Source organism: Protopterus annectens, chromosome 2.part1, assembly GCF_019279795.1.
Source record: "Protopterus annectens isolate FY-2018-M chromosome 2.part1, PAN1.0, whole genome shotgun sequence".
Lineage (NCBI taxonomy): Eukaryota > Metazoa > Chordata > Ceratodontiformes > Protopteridae > Protopterus > Protopterus annectens.
In genome coordinates this window covers 1,706,314,754-1,706,332,718 of record NC_056729.1, presented here as the reverse complement: position 1 = coordinate 1,706,332,718, position 17,965 = coordinate 1,706,314,754, and the positions used below count along the sequence as shown (strand labels likewise).

General features: G+C 39.4%; 1 protein-coding gene across 2 annotated transcripts in view; it reads right to left on the bottom strand.

Moving 5' to 3' along the window:
• PEX14 (peroxisomal biogenesis factor 14) overlaps nt 1-17,965 on the bottom strand; it is a 2,179,090-nt gene that overhangs the window by 703,026 nt on the left and 1,458,099 nt on the right. For both annotated transcript variants that reach the window (XM_044063151.1, XM_044063152.1), the window contains one exon: nt 13,384-13,509. In XM_044063151.1, the coding sequence (XP_043919086.1) occupies nt 13,384-13,509 (126 nt within the window). The remainder of the gene's footprint in view (nt 1-13,383; nt 13,510-17,965) is intronic.

Here is a 17,965-nt window from a genome sequence, read left to right as displayed (position 1 = left end):
TTTTTTTCTGGGTTGCAGGATTCAGACAGTGCCAGTGCTGGCTTTCCTGCCCTCTCCAAAGGCTTTACCTCCCCATTTCTTTCTTTCACACTCTTCTTCTTCTGGCTTCCATTACTGCCAGGGAGTTTCTGACAGCTCTGGGTTTCATGGCATCCACCATTCTGATGCTTCCTCTGGCCAAATTTCACATGAGAATGTTTCAGTGATTTCTGAAGTCAGTGTAGCTTCAACGTGCGCATTTTCTAGAGTTTGCAGTTCCTCTTCCTCCTTGTCTCAGACAGGAACTTCTCTGGGGGATTCAACAGTTGTCTCTGAATCCAGGGATCCCATTATCTTCCCTCTGTGGAATTGTTCACAGATGCTTCAGACATGGATGGGGGGGGGTGACATTTGGCTCCTTAAAGGTTTAGTGGGTGTGGTCACCTCATCAGCAGAAGGCGCATATTAATGTCAAAGAGATGAGAGCTCTTTTGCTGACTCTTCAGACCTTTCATCGTCTTTTCTCTCCAGGGCATCTCAAGGTGTTCACAGACAACACCCACAGTGATGTGGTATATCAACAAATAGGGAGGAATGAAATCTTAACTTTGCCAGCTGGCTCTTCTGGTATGGGATCTTGCTGTCAAGTATCCCTTCTGGTGAGAACACTGTGGCAGACACTGAGCAGTCCTTAACTCAGTCCCATGAATGGATGCTTCACAGGGATGTGTTTCTGGACTTTATTCACCAGTGGGGTACTCCTCAAGTGGATCTTTTTGCCTCCCTTCTGAACAGACAACTTCCTCTGTCTTGTACCAGAGTCCCAGGTCCTCTGGTGTGGAAGGTGGACATCCTCTCATTTTGTTGGAAATCTTCTCTTTCTGAAAGTCCTGTTCAAAATTCAACAGGATGCTCCCAGAATCTTGTTGGTGACACCCTTTTGTTCACGACAGCACTGGTTCCCTCTTCTTCTGCATTTAGCCAGGGACAATCATTGCAAGTTATCTCACAGGGTGGATCTACTCTCACAAGACTAAAGATCTCTAATCCATCCCCACCTGTTCACACTTCAACTGACACTGTGGGTGATAAGATTTTGATTCCTCATAGACACCTTTTTTCTGAGGATGTGCTGCAAGTCCTGCAGCAGGCCAGAAAACCTACTACTAGGAAATCCTACTTATCCAAATGGAAGAGGTTTTCTGTTTGGTGTTTTTCTGGACACATTTACTGTGGATGATATTTTGGTTTTCTCTTATTTGTGTGAGTTGTTCAATGCTGGTTTGGCCTAGTCTTCTATTAAGACCCACTTATCAGCTATCTTTGCTTGCCTGCATTTTTCTCTTCCTTTAGCTTCTAGACTTGAGATGAAACAGTTTCTTAAAAGTGTCAATAATATTAGACCTCCAAGGAAGCCTGTTCCTCCTCCCTGGGATCTTAATTTTGTTTTGGAGAAGGTGAATTAGGCTCCTCTTCAGCCTGCTGTTTCAGCTTCCTTGTAACATTGTTCCTGGAAAACTGTTTTTTTTTTTGTTTGTTCTTACTTCTGTCAGATGGGTGTCCGAGTTACAGGCCCTTATGGCTTGTCCTCCCTTTTTTGATCTTTCATAAGGACATAGTGTCCTTGCAGACTAGCCCTTCTTTTATGCCTAAAATGTTTAACGAGCTATCACTTAAATCAGTCTATTAATCTGCCTACTTTTTTCCCCTCTCCGCAAACTGACAGTGAGAGGGTGCTGCATACTTTGAACGTGCATAGGCAACTCAAGGTTTACTTGGATAAGACTAAGGCTATAAGAAAATCTGATCAGTTATTTGTTTCTTTTCATCCTAGATCTTTGGGACCTGCTGTATCCAAGCAAACTATTTCTTCTTGGATTTCTACGGCTATTTCTTCTTGTTACACTTTTCATGAAAGAGTCACCCCTCTTCAGTCAAGGTTCATTCTACTAGAGATGTGGCTTCTTCTGGTACTTTTTTTCAAGGCCTAAGATACTAATTCTATTCTTGAAGCAGCTACCCAGACTTCCATGCCTACTTTTACCAAGCACTCCAAGACGGAAGGTATCTCTAGAGCTACGGCTGCTTATCCTAGTGCCATTCTTCATGGCTTTTTAGGGGACTCTTCTGCTCCTTCCCCATCCTTAGTTTCTTCTTGAGCTTTGGCACTCTTCCATATGTTAAGTATATTGCAGCAGTGAATGTAAGGGCACAGTACAGTTATCTAAAATCTTACCATAATGGCAGATGTCCTTGCCTTCACTGCTGCAGTACAGTTGTCTAAAATCTTACCATAATGGTAGAACTCCTTGCCTTCACTGCTGCAGTATTCCCTCCATCCCTCCTTCCCCCTAGTCCTTTGCCTTCTAGGATGTACAGATTACCTCTTGGGCTCCTTGGACTGGTGGTACTACTAGGGCAATCAGTTCTTAATAATGGTAGGCTTGAACATCACATTTAGGCCCTACAGTACACAAGGAGCATTTGGGTGACATTCAGCGTACCTTTAAAGCAACAAGAGTGTTTGATAGACTGGCTGGAAGTTGCTCTTCCATGGCAGGGAATCCCTATATGTTAAGAATACTGCAGCTGTGAAGGCAAGGACATCTACCATTATGGTAAGATTTTGCACAACTGTACTATTCTTTCCATGGCCTAGCAGATAAGGCTAGTCAAGCTTATAGGTGAACAATTTCCAGGGTTGGTTGCTGGTTTCCCTTAGTGCAAAGGGATTACTGTTGCTGTCCTCCCTTCCTACAGAAAGTATAGTTGTGTAAAATCCTACCATAATGATAGATTTCCTTCTCTTCACTGTTGCAGTATTCTTAACATGAGGGATCCCCCGCCTGGGGTAGCCCGACATCCGGCCACTATACCAAAGCCTTTTACAACCTAAGGTACACCGTACATCGCACGTATGTCCCTCACGTACGTAGGGCATAAAAGTGACCTCCGGACGTACCATCTTCAGAACTGAATACCCCAGTAAGAAAGCCAGTCCAAAGAAAAGAAAAAGTAGTTAACAGTACATCCAGAAGAGAAAAAAGACCCGGGGGTAGGAGGAGGGGATTGAATACTGCAACAGTGAAGAGAAGGACATCTATCATTATGGTAAGATTTTACAAAACTATATTATGTCCTTCTTTTCTACTGTTGCAGTATTCATAAACATGAGGAAGAGTGCCATACCTCAGGAAGAAACTTGGGAGGAGGAAGGACCTGTAGAGCTCTCTAGAAAGCCATGAAGGATAACCCTAGCAAAACCAACTCTAGCTCTGGAAATTCCATCCAACTTGTAGTCTTTGGTAAAAGTATGCACTTACATCCAGGTAGCTGTCTCAAGAATGGAGTTAGTGTCCAACTCCTTTAAAATGCACCAGAAGAAGTCACAGCCCTAGTAGAGTGAGCTTTAACAGAGAAAGGAAGAGTCTTGCCATAAGAAACATAACAGAAAGAAATAGCTTTAGAAATCCAGGAAGAAATAGCCTGCTTGGAAACAGCCAATCCCAAAGACATGGGATGAAAAGAAACAAAAAGCTGATCAGATTTCCTGATGGTATTCATCTTAACCAAATAAAATCTTGAGTTGTCTATGCACGACCAAGGTGTGTAGTATCTTCTTGCTAGGAGATTGAGGAGAAGGGATAAAGGTGGGTAAATGAATAGATTAAGTCACAACTCATTCACCACCTTGGGCATAAAAGAAGGATTAGTACGCAAGGACACCCTGTTCTTATGAAAAAACAGAAAAAGGAGAACAAACCATAATGGCTTGAAGCTCAGACACCTGTCTGGCTGAAGTAAGGGCTAACAACAAAACAGTCTTCCGTGACCTACGTTGCAAGGAAGCTGAAGCTGCAGGCTCAAAAGGAGCAAGAGTCAGTTTCTCCAAAACAAAATTAAGATCCCAGGGAGGAGGAGGAACAGGCTTCCTGGGTGGTCTAACATGAAGGACACCTTTTAGAAATTGTTTAGCCTCAAACCTAGAAGCTAAAGGAGGACATAAATGTTGACAAGTAGAGACAGTGTGACCTGACACAGGAATAAGTCAAACCAGCATTGAGCAACTCATACAAATAAAAAAGAACCACAGGAACATCAACAGAAAGTGGAACTAGATTACGAGAAAGACACCAGATGGAAACCCTCTTCCATTTGGAAATGTAGGATTTACTAGTAGTGGATTTCCTGGACTCCTACAGAAACTTAAGCATGTCCTCAGAGAAAAAGGTGTCTATAAGGAATCAAAATCCTATCACCCACACAGTCATTTGGGGTACACCTATGTCTCTAATGCAAACAGGTAAGCTGTAAATGTTTCATCTCCCAGGCCCATACTTATACTTATCAAGGGTATCAGAACTTGTCAGAGATTTGAGAGCCATGGCTAGTCTTAAAAATGCCCCTGTGGTCGTTAACCAAGTAAACACCTATGAACCTATAAAAGTGGACAGGTGGGGATGGATTACAGATCCTTTGTCTTCTGTGAGAAAGTCCACTCTGTGAGGTAACTTGTGATGACTGCCCTTGGCTAAATGCAGAAGTAAAGGGAACCAATGCAGTCTTGGCCAAAAAGGAGTCACTAGCACGATTTTGGGTTTGTCCTGTTGAATTTTGAACAGAACTTTCGGAATGAGAGGAAGGGGAGGAAATGCATATAGAAACATGCCCTTCCAAGAGAAAGAAAGGGCATCCACCTTCTAAACCAGAGGACTTATGACTCTGGCATAAAATTGAGGAAGTTGTCTGTTCAGAGGGGAGGCAAATAGATCTATTTGAGGAGTACACCACTTGTGGACATTATCCAGAAACACATCATTGTGAAGCATCCATTTGTGGGATTGAGTCAAGGACCTGCTCAGAGTGTCTGCCACATAATTTCAACCTGAGGGAATATAAACTGCATGAACAGTCACATGCTGAACCACAAACTCCCATACCATAAGAGCAAGCCTGCAGAGAAGTTAAGATTTTGTTCCCCTGTTTGTTTACATACTATGGGACTGTGGTGTTGTCTGTAAACACTTTGTGAGGACCTGCAGAAAAAAAGAGGATGGAAGGCCTTCAGAAGCAGCAGGAGTGCTCTCATATCTTTAATACTGATATGCTCCTTTTGCTGAAGAGGAGACCAGACCCCCTGCACTCTTACTTTGCCAAAGGCTGCTCCCAAACCTACCTCTGAGGAGTCTGTGAGCAGTTTTTGAAATGGAAGAGGTGGATGAAAGGGAAAGCCTGGGTTTAGAGACATCTGCTGAATTCACCACTAAAGCTCCTTCTTTATACAGGGAAGAAGAGGAACTGCAAATTTTAGGGGAACTGTATGCTGTTGCTAGACTGATTTCAGGAACCACTGAAATTTCTTAATTTGGAGTTTGGCTAAAGGTAACATAGGGATAGTGGATGCCATAAATCCCAGAAGTCTCAAAAAACAGTCTGGCTGTGACAGAGGTCAGAGGAAGAAGATTTTGAAAGAAGGAAATCAGAGTTGAGGTCTTTGGCAGAAACAGGGATGCCAGCATAGGCACCGTCTGAATCCTGCACCCCAGGAAAACATGATCTTCAGAAGATATTAAAGAAGACTTTTTGAAATTTACTGTGAACGCAGACTTTGCAAGCGTAATTACAAATTGAATGTTTTGCAGTAAGGTCTCTGGAGAGGATGTTTGAAACAGGAGATCATCCAGGTAATGAGTAGCTTGTACAAAAAGCAATCACAGGAGCTGGGCATTTGTTGAATACTCCTGGGGCAGTAGAAAGGCCTAAGGGCAAAGCAGAGAACTGAAAATGCCAAGAAGCAACAGAGAAATGTAAACATTTGCTGTAAAGGCGATGAATAGGTATGTGAAGGTTGGCATCCTTGATATCCAGACAGGCCATAAAAGCCTGAGGAAGAAATAAAGGGAAGAAAGTCTGTAGAGGCAGAATTCAAAAGGAAAGACATTTCAGAAAAGAGTTTAGGTGTGAAAGATCCAGAATGGGTGTCCAAGGACTCTCCTTCCTGGGAACCAGAAACATTCTTGAATAAAAACCTTTTCCCCTCCCTTTGATCCTGGGGAACCTGTGGAATAGTTCCTTGATTTAACAGTTCCTGAAGTCTCTCTGAGAATAAATGTAACAGCCTCAGAGGTAGTTAAGGAATGCTTATGGAAGGCAGAAGGATTTTGAAAACTGTAAAGTACCCTTTTTGAATTATGGAATGAACCCATGAGTCTTGGGTAATGTTTGACAAAACTGGAAGAGACAGAGAGGAACAGAAAGAAGAATGAAGCTGAGAGAAGAGTGATAGATACTACCTGGTTTGTCAGGAAAGGCCTGCTTCTGTGCAGAAGAAGCCTGAGTAGTCTTAGGTGGAGGATACCTCCTTCCACTTTTCTTACTTTTAGGAGAAGGACAGGTCTGTCTCCAAACAAATGCTGGCTTGGAAGGATAATTCCTTTGGAACTGAGGGACAGGTGAAACCAAAAGATGTTTCAAGTCGTGCAACTCCTTGCCTTTCTCCTGCAAAGACTTGAACAAATAAGCAGCAGCAGCATAAAACAAGCCATTGTTGTCTAAAGGAGTGTCCATCAACTTGGCTTTTATGTCATCTGGCAGTGGTTGAAGTCTTAGCCAGGAATACCTCCTCAACACTGATCCTGAACCAGCAGCTCTAGATGAAGCTTCCGCTGCATCATATCCGCACTTAATAGAATGGCAAACCACCTAAGAGGAAGCTCCTAACAAAGACAAGGCAGAAGTTTTCCTCTCAGAATCTGAAAGGTCAGAAATGGCTTGACTTGCCTCTGACAGGAGGGTCAAAACATATCTAGTCATAAGAGTTTGTTAATTAATAGCACGAAAGGCAAAGGTGGCAGAAGTATAGACCTTCTTTTCCAGTCTTTCTATTGTCCTGCTTTCCTTATCAGAGGGAAGAAGTTTAGTGGTGGGCAGGAATTTTGAAGGTTTATCTCAAGCTACAGAGACCACCGAATGGTCAGCAGACAGGCACTTGTAGAGAAATTTGCAATCAGGACCCACAAAGTCAAAATAGGTGCCTCCACCTCCAACAGCAGACCTGTCACTAGTGGTGTTTACCAGGGACCTGTTTGGCAGTTACTTCTCAGAGGTCCAAGCAAAGACAAAAGGCATGTGGCTGACCAAGTTTGCGGACAACTGTAAGTTGGGTGCCATCATTGACTCCCAAATGATGTTAACATACTACAAGAGGGTCTCACAGCAACAAATAACTGGTGTCAAAGTCATGGCCTTAAGGTAAATGGAAAAAATGTTAATATCATACAATTTGGCAAAAAACATGGCCCCTACCAATTACCACATCAATGACAACACCCTAAGCACACAACCTGTGGTGAGCGACCTGGGTACACAGGTTGACAACAATCTCTCATTCGAACATCATGTAGTGGCAGTGGTCAGAAAAGCCTTTTACTTGGTTCATCTCATAAGTAAAGGGATTGCATCCAGAAAAAAGAAAGTTATTACCTCTATGTACCCCTCCCTCATTAGGCTAATTCTTGAGTACAACGCCCAGTTTGGTATGTACCTTTCCAAACACCTGCACCAACTGGAATGGTCACAGAAATACCTCACAAAAGAATCCATGGCGTCCAACACCTGTCCTATGTGGATAGGCTCAAATCACTATCACTCTACTTGACATCATACAGACTGCTCAGAGGTATTCTGTGTCTCACCTACAAGGCAATCTCAGACCTTGCTCTACTAGAGATACTCCATATCCGCAAGTCTAACTCCTCACGCATTACCCGATCAAAAGGCCTAAATATGCGACATTAACATAACCTGCTGGAGAGACAGGTTTGTCTCCCAGAGGCTGTCCCATCTCTGGAATAGACTCCCCATATGCATCAAACTACATTGCTGACCCTCTTCAAGCACAACCTTGATGAGTGGATGGGAAACCACAAATTTGTCCCAAGGGTTCCACCTGTGTCCCTCAGTGACAGGGAAGACAGGTGCTGATTGAGGTTTCTTTTTTTGGGGATAAGCTCTTGGCTAGGCTTGTAAGGGCCCCAGGGCCATTAGCCTACTAATCTCCTATGATCTTATGATCCTATGATAGGTCAATGATTCCTCATCTGAGGAAACCTCTTCATCAAAAGAATCCTGCTCCCTTGACCTCTTGTGAGGGGAAGATGTCCAAGCTGGGGTAGGAAGAGTAACCCCTGCCAAAGGAAGCTTCAGAGCCATAAGGGCATTAAATAAGCCCTGGGTGAAATGCTGCTACTTTAAGGGTCCCTGGAAGAAGAAACATTTGTCTTTCACTTTTTCTTTAATTGGACGTCTGCCTTATGAAAAGGGGAAGGGCCCAACGTCGGCCTACATTCGATGACTGTCGAAACGTCCTCCCTCACCAGAATGTGAGGACCCCCCCCCCCGGCCTTCAGCAATAATAAGTCTTTGTTCCCCCTGACCTTCCAAAATGGACATCTGCAATGTCATCAAGGACGTACCTGTTATCAGATCTATGGGGGCCCCCAAAGCAGTAGTAGCAAAAAATTCTGACCCCAAAACTGGGTGACCTTCTCGGCTTTAACCAGCCTCAAGAGAAAAGTCCAATGTAGGAGGCGCAGTGGAATATTCCAACTGTGGTTTTTTGGCCTTTCTCTTCTGTGAAGACTCAACATCAGGACTAGAAGTTCCCTCCACAGCGTCTTTTCCTAAAAGTTTAAGACGCTGCTTTTCCAAATAAATCATGAGAGAAAACAGATGACTATGTACAGTCTTGGGTACAAAGGACTGACAAATACTGCAAGATTTGTAATCATGAGTAGGCCAAAGCAAAACAAGCACTGCTCATTCCTATCTTTACAGTGAATTTGTCTCCCACACTGGCACTTGCCTTTTCTGAAAGACATAAACCCACAGCAAAAAGCAGCAGTAAAGAACAAGACGAAACCCTCAACAGGGTACTTAACTGAATGGCTTGATACACCAGCAAATGACTCGGGCAAACAGATCAACAAATAAAAATGGTGTTTGGACTGGCAGCAGACAAGTTCTGAGGATGGTACGTCTGGACGTTGCTTTTATGCCCTACATACGCAAGCAGCAGGCATTTGACATACGGCGTACCTTAGTTAGTAAAAGGCTTTGGTATACTAGCTGATGTTGGGCTGCCCTATGCGGGGAATCCCTCCTATTAAGAATACTGCGACAGTAGAATAGGAGGACATCAAAACCAGTTCAGAGAATGTGGTAAAATAGGCATCCAAGTGGATCTGCTAGGTCATGTTTTAAGTTTTTTAATAGGCAACCTGGGAAGTTGTCTGGTTCCACTGTTGCAGTGTTTTTGGCCTTGGAAAGCGCCGAGATGAGCTACAATCTTGAGATAATGGGGGCAGGTGTACTTTGGGGGGTGACTGGTGGGGAAAGGATGCCATACTCAGGAGTACAGCCCCTATGCTGCATTGCTGTGTCAGCAACCGATCTACCTGGTATGGGAACAGAACCCACAGCCTTCTGCATCAAAGGCAGGTATGCTACTTGCTACATCACTCACACTTTTTCTTTATTTTTTATACAAATGGATGAAACAAATATTACAGAAACAGATCAATAATAGGAGAAGCAAAAAATAAAACACAACAAAGTGAAAAAAAAACCCTGCAACATGGATTCTGCTTAGTTAGATGTTAGCAAGGCATGTGACAAAGTATGACACAACATGCTCATTCTAGATTGTTAGAATGGGTAAAACGCTAAAACATCTTGCAGAGACTGTGCATGACACAACATGCTCATTTCTAGATTGTTAGAAAGGGTAAAACGCTAAAACATGTTGCAGAGACTGTGCATCATTTGTGTTGCATGCTGCTGGGAAATGCACCTACCTTGTCTTTGTTTGCATAGTGATGAGGTCTTCAAAACTCCACTGAGTGTTTAAAAGTACATAGTAAAAGAAGTTTAGTGAAATGCAGTGATGGTGCCTAACTGAGTATCAAAGGGGTTGATCCTTTTCAAAATTAATGTGATACTGTGGAAGGATTAGAAGAAAAGTCTATCTTTTTAGCTCATGTCACAAAGTTGTGTAATGAGTTTTGAGCAAACAGGTAAAGAAAGGAATAGAAAAGGCATAAGAGACTGGAAGAACTGCCCAAGAAGCCGCAGGTTACATTTTAAAATGAAGAATAATGCACGTGGAAAGCAAAAAATATCCACCTACTAACTCCAAAAAGTAAACTCAACTGCAGCGACCATGCGTTCTCCATCCTAGCACCTAAACTTTGGGACTCAATTCCTCTCTCAATCCGAGATGTCCAAAAGTACTCGGACTTCAGACATAAGCTGAAGGAGTACTTCTTCACCCAAGCAAAGTGCAGCTGCACTCACTCGGGTCATGTTACATGAACCCTGCAGCTCTCTCACACACCCCTTTATTTCATCCTTCCTCATCTTATCTTGCTGTCCCCTTTATTTACTGCCTTTCATTCATCCTACTTTCCTGTTCTCTTTGCATCCCTTTAACAATTCTTCTGCTTTCTAAACCTCTTCCTTCCGCAAGCCTCTCACACCTTTTTCTGTCTTCTCCCCATGGTATCCTTTCTTGCAACTATTCTCACTTGCCTCTTCTAATGTTTTCATACCTCTCTATATAAGCACATGCTGATATTCCTGTAGCATAAGCCATCTCAGTCATTATGGCTACATCTTATACATAAAGCTCTGATAAGCTTAATTCTATTTTGCCATACATGTTATGACACTGTTAACTGCTTCTTAAACTAAATGTTGTAGCATATTCTGGCATCTATAAACATGCATATATTTGTTTTTAGCATATCCTCATATCTGTAAATATGTTTTGTTCATTTCTTATGTGCTCCTTTTACTTGCGTTGTGTCTGCAAATGGTCCATCGAGATCAGTGCAGTACCCCAGAAATAAAAACATAAATCTAGGAAAACCGTACACAACCAGAAGGCAAAAAGCAGCAAAAACAAATAAAGAAAAGGACATGGAAGATACCATGTTAGATGACCTGAAAGGAAGCTAGCAATATGAAACAGCAGAATGGAAAATTGTCATTTGTCTGGTCAGAAAGCTGGCATGAAGATCGCATCAGTACTGAAACACAAACAACATAGGTGCATCTCAGACCAGCATTCAAAACAAATGGTGCACACATTATACAAAAAGTCACAAGACAGACTGACTAGACAAGCCAGCAGAATTCTATCAATTTTCGGTTTTCATTACCAAGTTTATTTACAGAGGTTTGGGTTTCTATCCTAGCAAGCAATGCAGTAAATGAAGAAAAAGACCCACAAAATGCCAAAAAAGGGGACAGAAGGGGCAAAACACGATAGAAATTAAGTACCTTAAAGGATCCATGTGAATATTATTTTTCTAATAAGTAGAAAGGTCTAGAACAGTAATATACTTTAAAACGGCATTGGGAAGACAAAAGGTAAATCATACGTGAGCTTATTTTTCTCCATCCCTAATGAGGAGGATTATTCTGGATATCATCCTTAGACACTATCAAAATATATGAAAGACAACAAAAAATAGGCAGGCAACAGTAATTCTGAAACTTTTATGGTTAGCTCTTTCGTCAAGTATTCTTACACTCAACTTCATCAGACATTAGTTAAAAGAATGGTAGCCATATTTAAAACCAGATTCATAGTCACATGTTCAGTCACCTCACATGACACCTGACACAATTCCTATTTTTATAACACATGTACCTAAAAGTTGTATAAACAATTGCGTAAAAAATGTATATACACTTTCCTATTGACTTAATACTCAAATTTATATGTACATATACAAATAATACATAAATATAGATGAAAAAGCCAGCTAAAACATCCAAAAAACAATATTAGTTATTGTGTACATAAAAATTGTTACATGTCACTAATCATAAATGCATAAATGTGTCTATTCACCTGAGTATTAGCCTTGTGTTAACGTTTTAAACTAAGTAGCTTAGAACCAGGGCCTATGTGACACCAGGGTTGAACGATGTATGCTCTTTGGCATGTGTCTTGAAACTGAGGAGTTTAAAATGTTAACACAAGGCTAATACTCAGGTGAATAGACACATAATTTGGGGCACTCTTTATGTTTGTTATATACACACAAACTTCTCCACCCCCTTATGCACAAGTACATGCATTTATGATATTCAAGTAATATTGTTTTTTGGATCTTTTAGCTGGATTTTTCATGTATATTTATGTATTCTTTGTATATGTACATATGAATTTGAGTCAATAGGAAAGTGTATATACATTTTTTACAAAATTGTTTATATAACTTTTAGGTACATGTAATATAGAAATGAGAATTGTGTTAGGGGACATGGTGTCATGTGAGGTGACTGAACATGTGACTATGAATCTGGTTTTAAATATGGCTACCATTCTTTTAACTACTGTCTGATGAAGTTGAGTGTAAGAATACTTGACGAAAGCGCTAACCATAAAAGTTTAAGAATTACTGCTGGGTGCCTATTTTTTGTTGTCTTTCACATAGTTTGTTTGCAGTTTGACACTATCAAAATATATGTTTCCATGTAAAAATGTTTATTATTTTGTTAAGTAATAACATTCTTAAAGAAACAAAAATATAACATTTTAAGTCTGATTATTAAACTCAGATCAGTTATTTTCAGTTACTGAAAGAGAACAGACTGGGAAAACAATCTTCTGACTCTGTAATATAAGATGCCTGTTTTCTAGAAAGGAGTTCAGACCCTGTTACATATTCTGAAACAATGTGAGAAAGCAGAAAATTGTTATAATGCTTAAACAGCATATAAAGTTGCCACTGCACACATTCTACTCAAGGACAAGCAGTTATATTATCAGATGAAAGTCACCAATCAAAAATATTTTAACTAAGCAGACAAGGTGTCTTCATTAAAGTCACTAATTGAAAATTATATTTTAGGCAATCATCAATATTTTTGTGCAATCTAAACCAGCTATTTCCCTTCTTAAAAATAATAGGTTCTCAACGGTTACTGTATAATTGGTTTTTACTAGCCAGAGGCATTCCTTTTGAATAAGGCAGCTCAAAAATCAATAAACTATTGGTAACAAATCATAGGTTTTGAAGCTGCCTGAAATATGTAATTACATCTTTTCTGGTTTTACAGCACTCACCAAGTGATTTCTGAAAGCAGGAAGTAAACTAATCAGTGGTAATAAACGTCAGAGCACCCAAGGTAGGGTGTCCTGCTGGGACGACTGAAGGAGTAAAAGGCTAGGAACAGGCAAACATGTAACCACAAGCATTAATCAGTATTCAGAATGACTCTTACTTGCAAAATAAAACAAATCAGCATATCTTTTCATGGCTGTACTACAGTCAAGAATGACTTTCGACTCCAAAAGTAAGAACTATTCTGAAAAACAGTGCAATAACTTACTATATGCTAAAGGTGTATGATGGGGGGGCTGCATTTGCAGTTGTGCCGAAGGAACCAGTGACTGGGGCTCGTCTGCTGTGCTGCCCGACTGCTGAAGAGCCAGGTCAATTTCTTCATCTGTCAATCCTAAAGGAAACAATAATTGAAATCACGTTAGCATATGATGACCTTCTTTCTTTAATTTCTTTCCTTCAATTACACCATGGTAGTTGAAGATTAAATTGGAAATAATGCTACATTTAAGTCTTTAAAATCTCTTTTCATCACAATTTAACCTTGAGCAATGGAAAAAGAAAACTTTCCACTACTCCAAAAAGGGCCCTTCTCTATTTCCTTAATTTGCTACTGTGGTTAATGCAACTTATTGCTACTCTATTTTCCTCTGAAAACATCAGCTGCAAATGTAGTAAAATTCAATTTGTGGCAGCAGTAAAAATGAAGTATTATGCTTGAAAATCACCACAAAATCTTTTAGTAAACTGACTAATTAGGCTAAATGATTTTAGTAAATGGGCTTAGTTTCCTTTATTTCACTGCAAATGATAGAACACACATAACAGGGCCAACTGTAATTAGTATAAATGAGATGAAAAAAATGTTAAAACTGTAACACATTAAAAACACTACGCATCACAATCAGGAAAAAATGAGACCCTAAGAGGGAGACAAGTCAGCTCTGAAAGAGACAGAGTTTGCAGGAAAAAATGATTTATATATACATATATATATATATATATATATACAGACAAATATATATATATATACAGAAAGATATATATATATATATATATATATATATGTATATATATATATATATACACACACACACACACACGTATGTGTGTGTGTATATATATATATATATATATATACACACACATATAGAGAGAGAGAGAATGAGAGATATACGCTTCTCTATCTGTATACACACATATATACACATATATATATATATATATATATAATACATACATAGACATACGTGTCTATACAAATTATATACACACACATACATAGACATGTAATCAAAGCTATGAAACATTAGTATGCTACTTTCTGAAATATATGTGTATGTGCGCACGAGAAGGCACATATTGTATGAAATCAGCATTGCCTTCATAACATTTCAGTACTGCAGCTTTAGTTCTGAGCAGCTAATCTTAAGTAAACTTCCAAACTTCTGAATTTGCAATGAGCTAATATATAAAAACAAGTGAAACAGGTGTAATGAGTAAAGATACACAGCAGAACAGGATGTTAACCTTCACAGGAGTCACCAGATGTTTGCAACAAAAAAGTGTGCCCAACACTTCAAAGACTTAACTTTATGGGAAAACTCCTGTGGCTCATCAGCTCTCCAAGAAAGTAAGTACATTCAAACATACAAGAGAATGTTTTGGGGAAGGTGTCGTGTAACTGGAGCAATGTGCAGTTCTGTATTTTTGCAGATTACACTGAAAATATCAAATAGATCAAAGGTTCTGTCCATTTACTAACACAAATATCACATTCATTTTCAAGCATACAACTACTTTGAAAACACTGACCTAACAAAAGCCTTTCTCATAACTACTCTGACGGGTATGTTGACACTGACATAATAGCAACATACAACATTTAGCCAACTGCATATTTTATAACAAAAGGAGATCACTTTAACAGGTCCTACATAGCACCTGCCCATACTGTCAGATGGGGGGAAACATTATAGTTTGTATCAACCAGTTCTGATGCAGCTCTCAGTATGAAAAGTCTGCCAATTTGAATTACTTTGCACAATGAAAACATGGTATTAAGGCATATGTATTTAGTGCTATATAAGACAGCATAATTACTTGGTCTTGTATCTCAACATGCTTTGGGTCTACTCAATCAGAAACGCATAGCGGCTGGTTTATCAGTGGCAATAAACATGTCACGGCAGGATACAGTAATGAACTGTAATTCGGGAAAATATGTCCTTGCAAGGGGACTGCACCCCCTTAACTCCTGATAGGAAGAGATTACCCAAAACCCTAAACTCTTGACTCTTGTTCTATTGCCGCCTGGGCCTGGGGTTTTCCAGTTAGGAGCTTTTCTTAGTTTTGTTTCAATTTCTCTGACCGTTGCTTCATCCCACTTCACATCCTCTACATTTGAGCTTTTTACTGTTTCTCTTAATTTTCCTATCCATTCAGCATCTTTGCTATGTTCCACAGGGTCTTCACAAATATTTCTCCAAAATGTGTTTATTTCTTCTTTTTTTGGGTGGGGTTTGTATTCCTTTTGCTTTGTTTCAGTTCTCTGTATAAAATATTTTTGGATAATCAAATAGATCAAAAGTTCTGTCCATTTACTAACAAAATTATCACATTCATTTTCAAGCTTTTCCTTTATATTTACCTGCAGATTTTTCAATTTTTTTTCTACTTGTGTTGATATCTTTAGTTTATTATTTGTAATATTGTACGAGTGGTCCTGGTCTCTCTTAATTCTGTGCATTGATTTTATCATGTCTATCTTTCTAAGTATTTTGGTTGATCTGTTCCCTCTTCTATACTCTTCTAACAGTGACACTTCTTAACTTAATTGCTTTATAGTTTTCTCTATTCATTGTTTCCATTATGGCATTTTATTTTCTCTCTTCCTTTTCCCTTACTGCACTGCATTTTTATTATCAGTTATTAATTCTGCTGCAGAATAATATATCCCATGAATTTCTATTCAGTCTTGATTACTGTGTTTATATATTTTATCAGCCTCTTAATATTTGAGTCTTCCGTTTACTTTCTGCAATCTATCTTTCATTGACCTTCATTGCTCTCTTGTTTCCTGTGGCCATTCTACAGAAAGTTCCAGAATGTCTTCTTGTGGCATATCTTCAGTAGAATCCTGCATCATCCGTTGCTCCTTCATATGGCAACTCATTAGCCCACCACTCCATAACATTGCCTGCATCAGAGTTACCACTCTTTCCTGCTCTGTCCCTTGTTGTTCAACTCCAACTCAACTTTTTTACTAGTTTCCTACTATAGACTCCATAATATCTTCCTGTGACAAGTGATCAGATGCTTCTAGTTCCACCTGTTTCTCCTTAACTTGGGAATTCACTGTTTCATCATGCCTTGACATTACCTAAACTGGATTTTCTACACTGAATCCTTTGCTTTGCAAGTAACCCATAATGTCAATTTTTATTATTTTTTTTTAATTCTCCATTACTAATCCTCTTTTCTACTTTCTGCCTTTGTTTTCTTATTTTTGGTATTGTGAAACTGTACATATCCAGGTGCCTTTGCCTGTATCTCTTCAAATATCTTTGGAGCTGGTTTTTTTTTTTTTTGTATCAATTAGCTTTGATTTCTCCTTTGCATAGATATCACACCATATTAAATCTCTTTCTCTTCCCCACATCCACATTTCTTCTTCAAATGTCTCCCATCCCACCTGTTTCTCCTTACTTTGGGGACTTGTTGTTCCATTGTGCTGTGACATAACCTGTGTCAGACTTTCTATAATAAATATTTCACTTTGCAGGTATTCCACCAGCTTCCATTTGTTTAACTTTTACTGTACCAATCCTATGTTCTGCTTTCCCCCTTTGTCTTATTTTTTCCATTGTAAAATTTTCCATATCTGGGTGCCTTTACCTATATTCCTCTTCAAATATCTTTGGAGCTGCTGTTTTGTATTGGTCAGTTTGGCTATTTCATTCACATACATACTGCACCATCATCTGATCTCTTTTTCTCTCTCATGTTCGTGTTTCCTTTTTATATCTTTCAAAAATCTCTGGATTTTCATTCTTTATATTTCTGGATTTCCTTTGTTGCTTCTTTTTCCAGGCAACCCAAAGTTTCTTCATCTATGTAATGTTTTACTTGGGTCTGCTGTATTAATGAACATAAATTGCATATGAAGCTTTTGACAGTTTTCTTGTCCAAGTATTTTCTTTCCTCTAATTTCTCTCAATCTTTTTCTGCTGTGATAAACATTGCTTGCTGGCTTTGCAATGCCCCCCCCCACACACACACTATAAATTTAATCTGGGGCACTCCTCCCAATCAAGTGTCATTAGCTCATTCTACCTAATACAGAGAGATCATTTGAGAAGGCCAACCCACTTAGGTTCTTTACCTTGAATCATCTTCTGTTCCTCCTTTCTCCCTTTCCACTTTAAATGAAACACACTTAGCTAGAATATACCATTGCTAGAATCTCCTTGTGTTCTGATTATGCATCTCAAACAATCTGGAAATAAGTATATTTTTAGCACTTTTAAACTGTTCAGAGTTCTGCACTGTCTTAATATTTGCTTGACTGAATTATTTATATATTTGCTGGCATTGTTTTCTGACACTCCAAGTGTCTCCATTTTGATTTTTTCCTAATTTACTGCGTTCTGCACTTGTTTTTAGCCATTTCATAATTTAATTGCAGTTATTCAAACTTTATTTTCTTTAATATTGCTACACACTCAAGTGTGCTAACTTGCACTGCATTTGAATTGTTTTTGCAGCTGTTTACCTGCTTTTCTATTAAAAAAAAAAAGTTCTAAGCTTGTTTCCCACCTTTCTTGCAATTAGTCTAGTCCAGACACAGA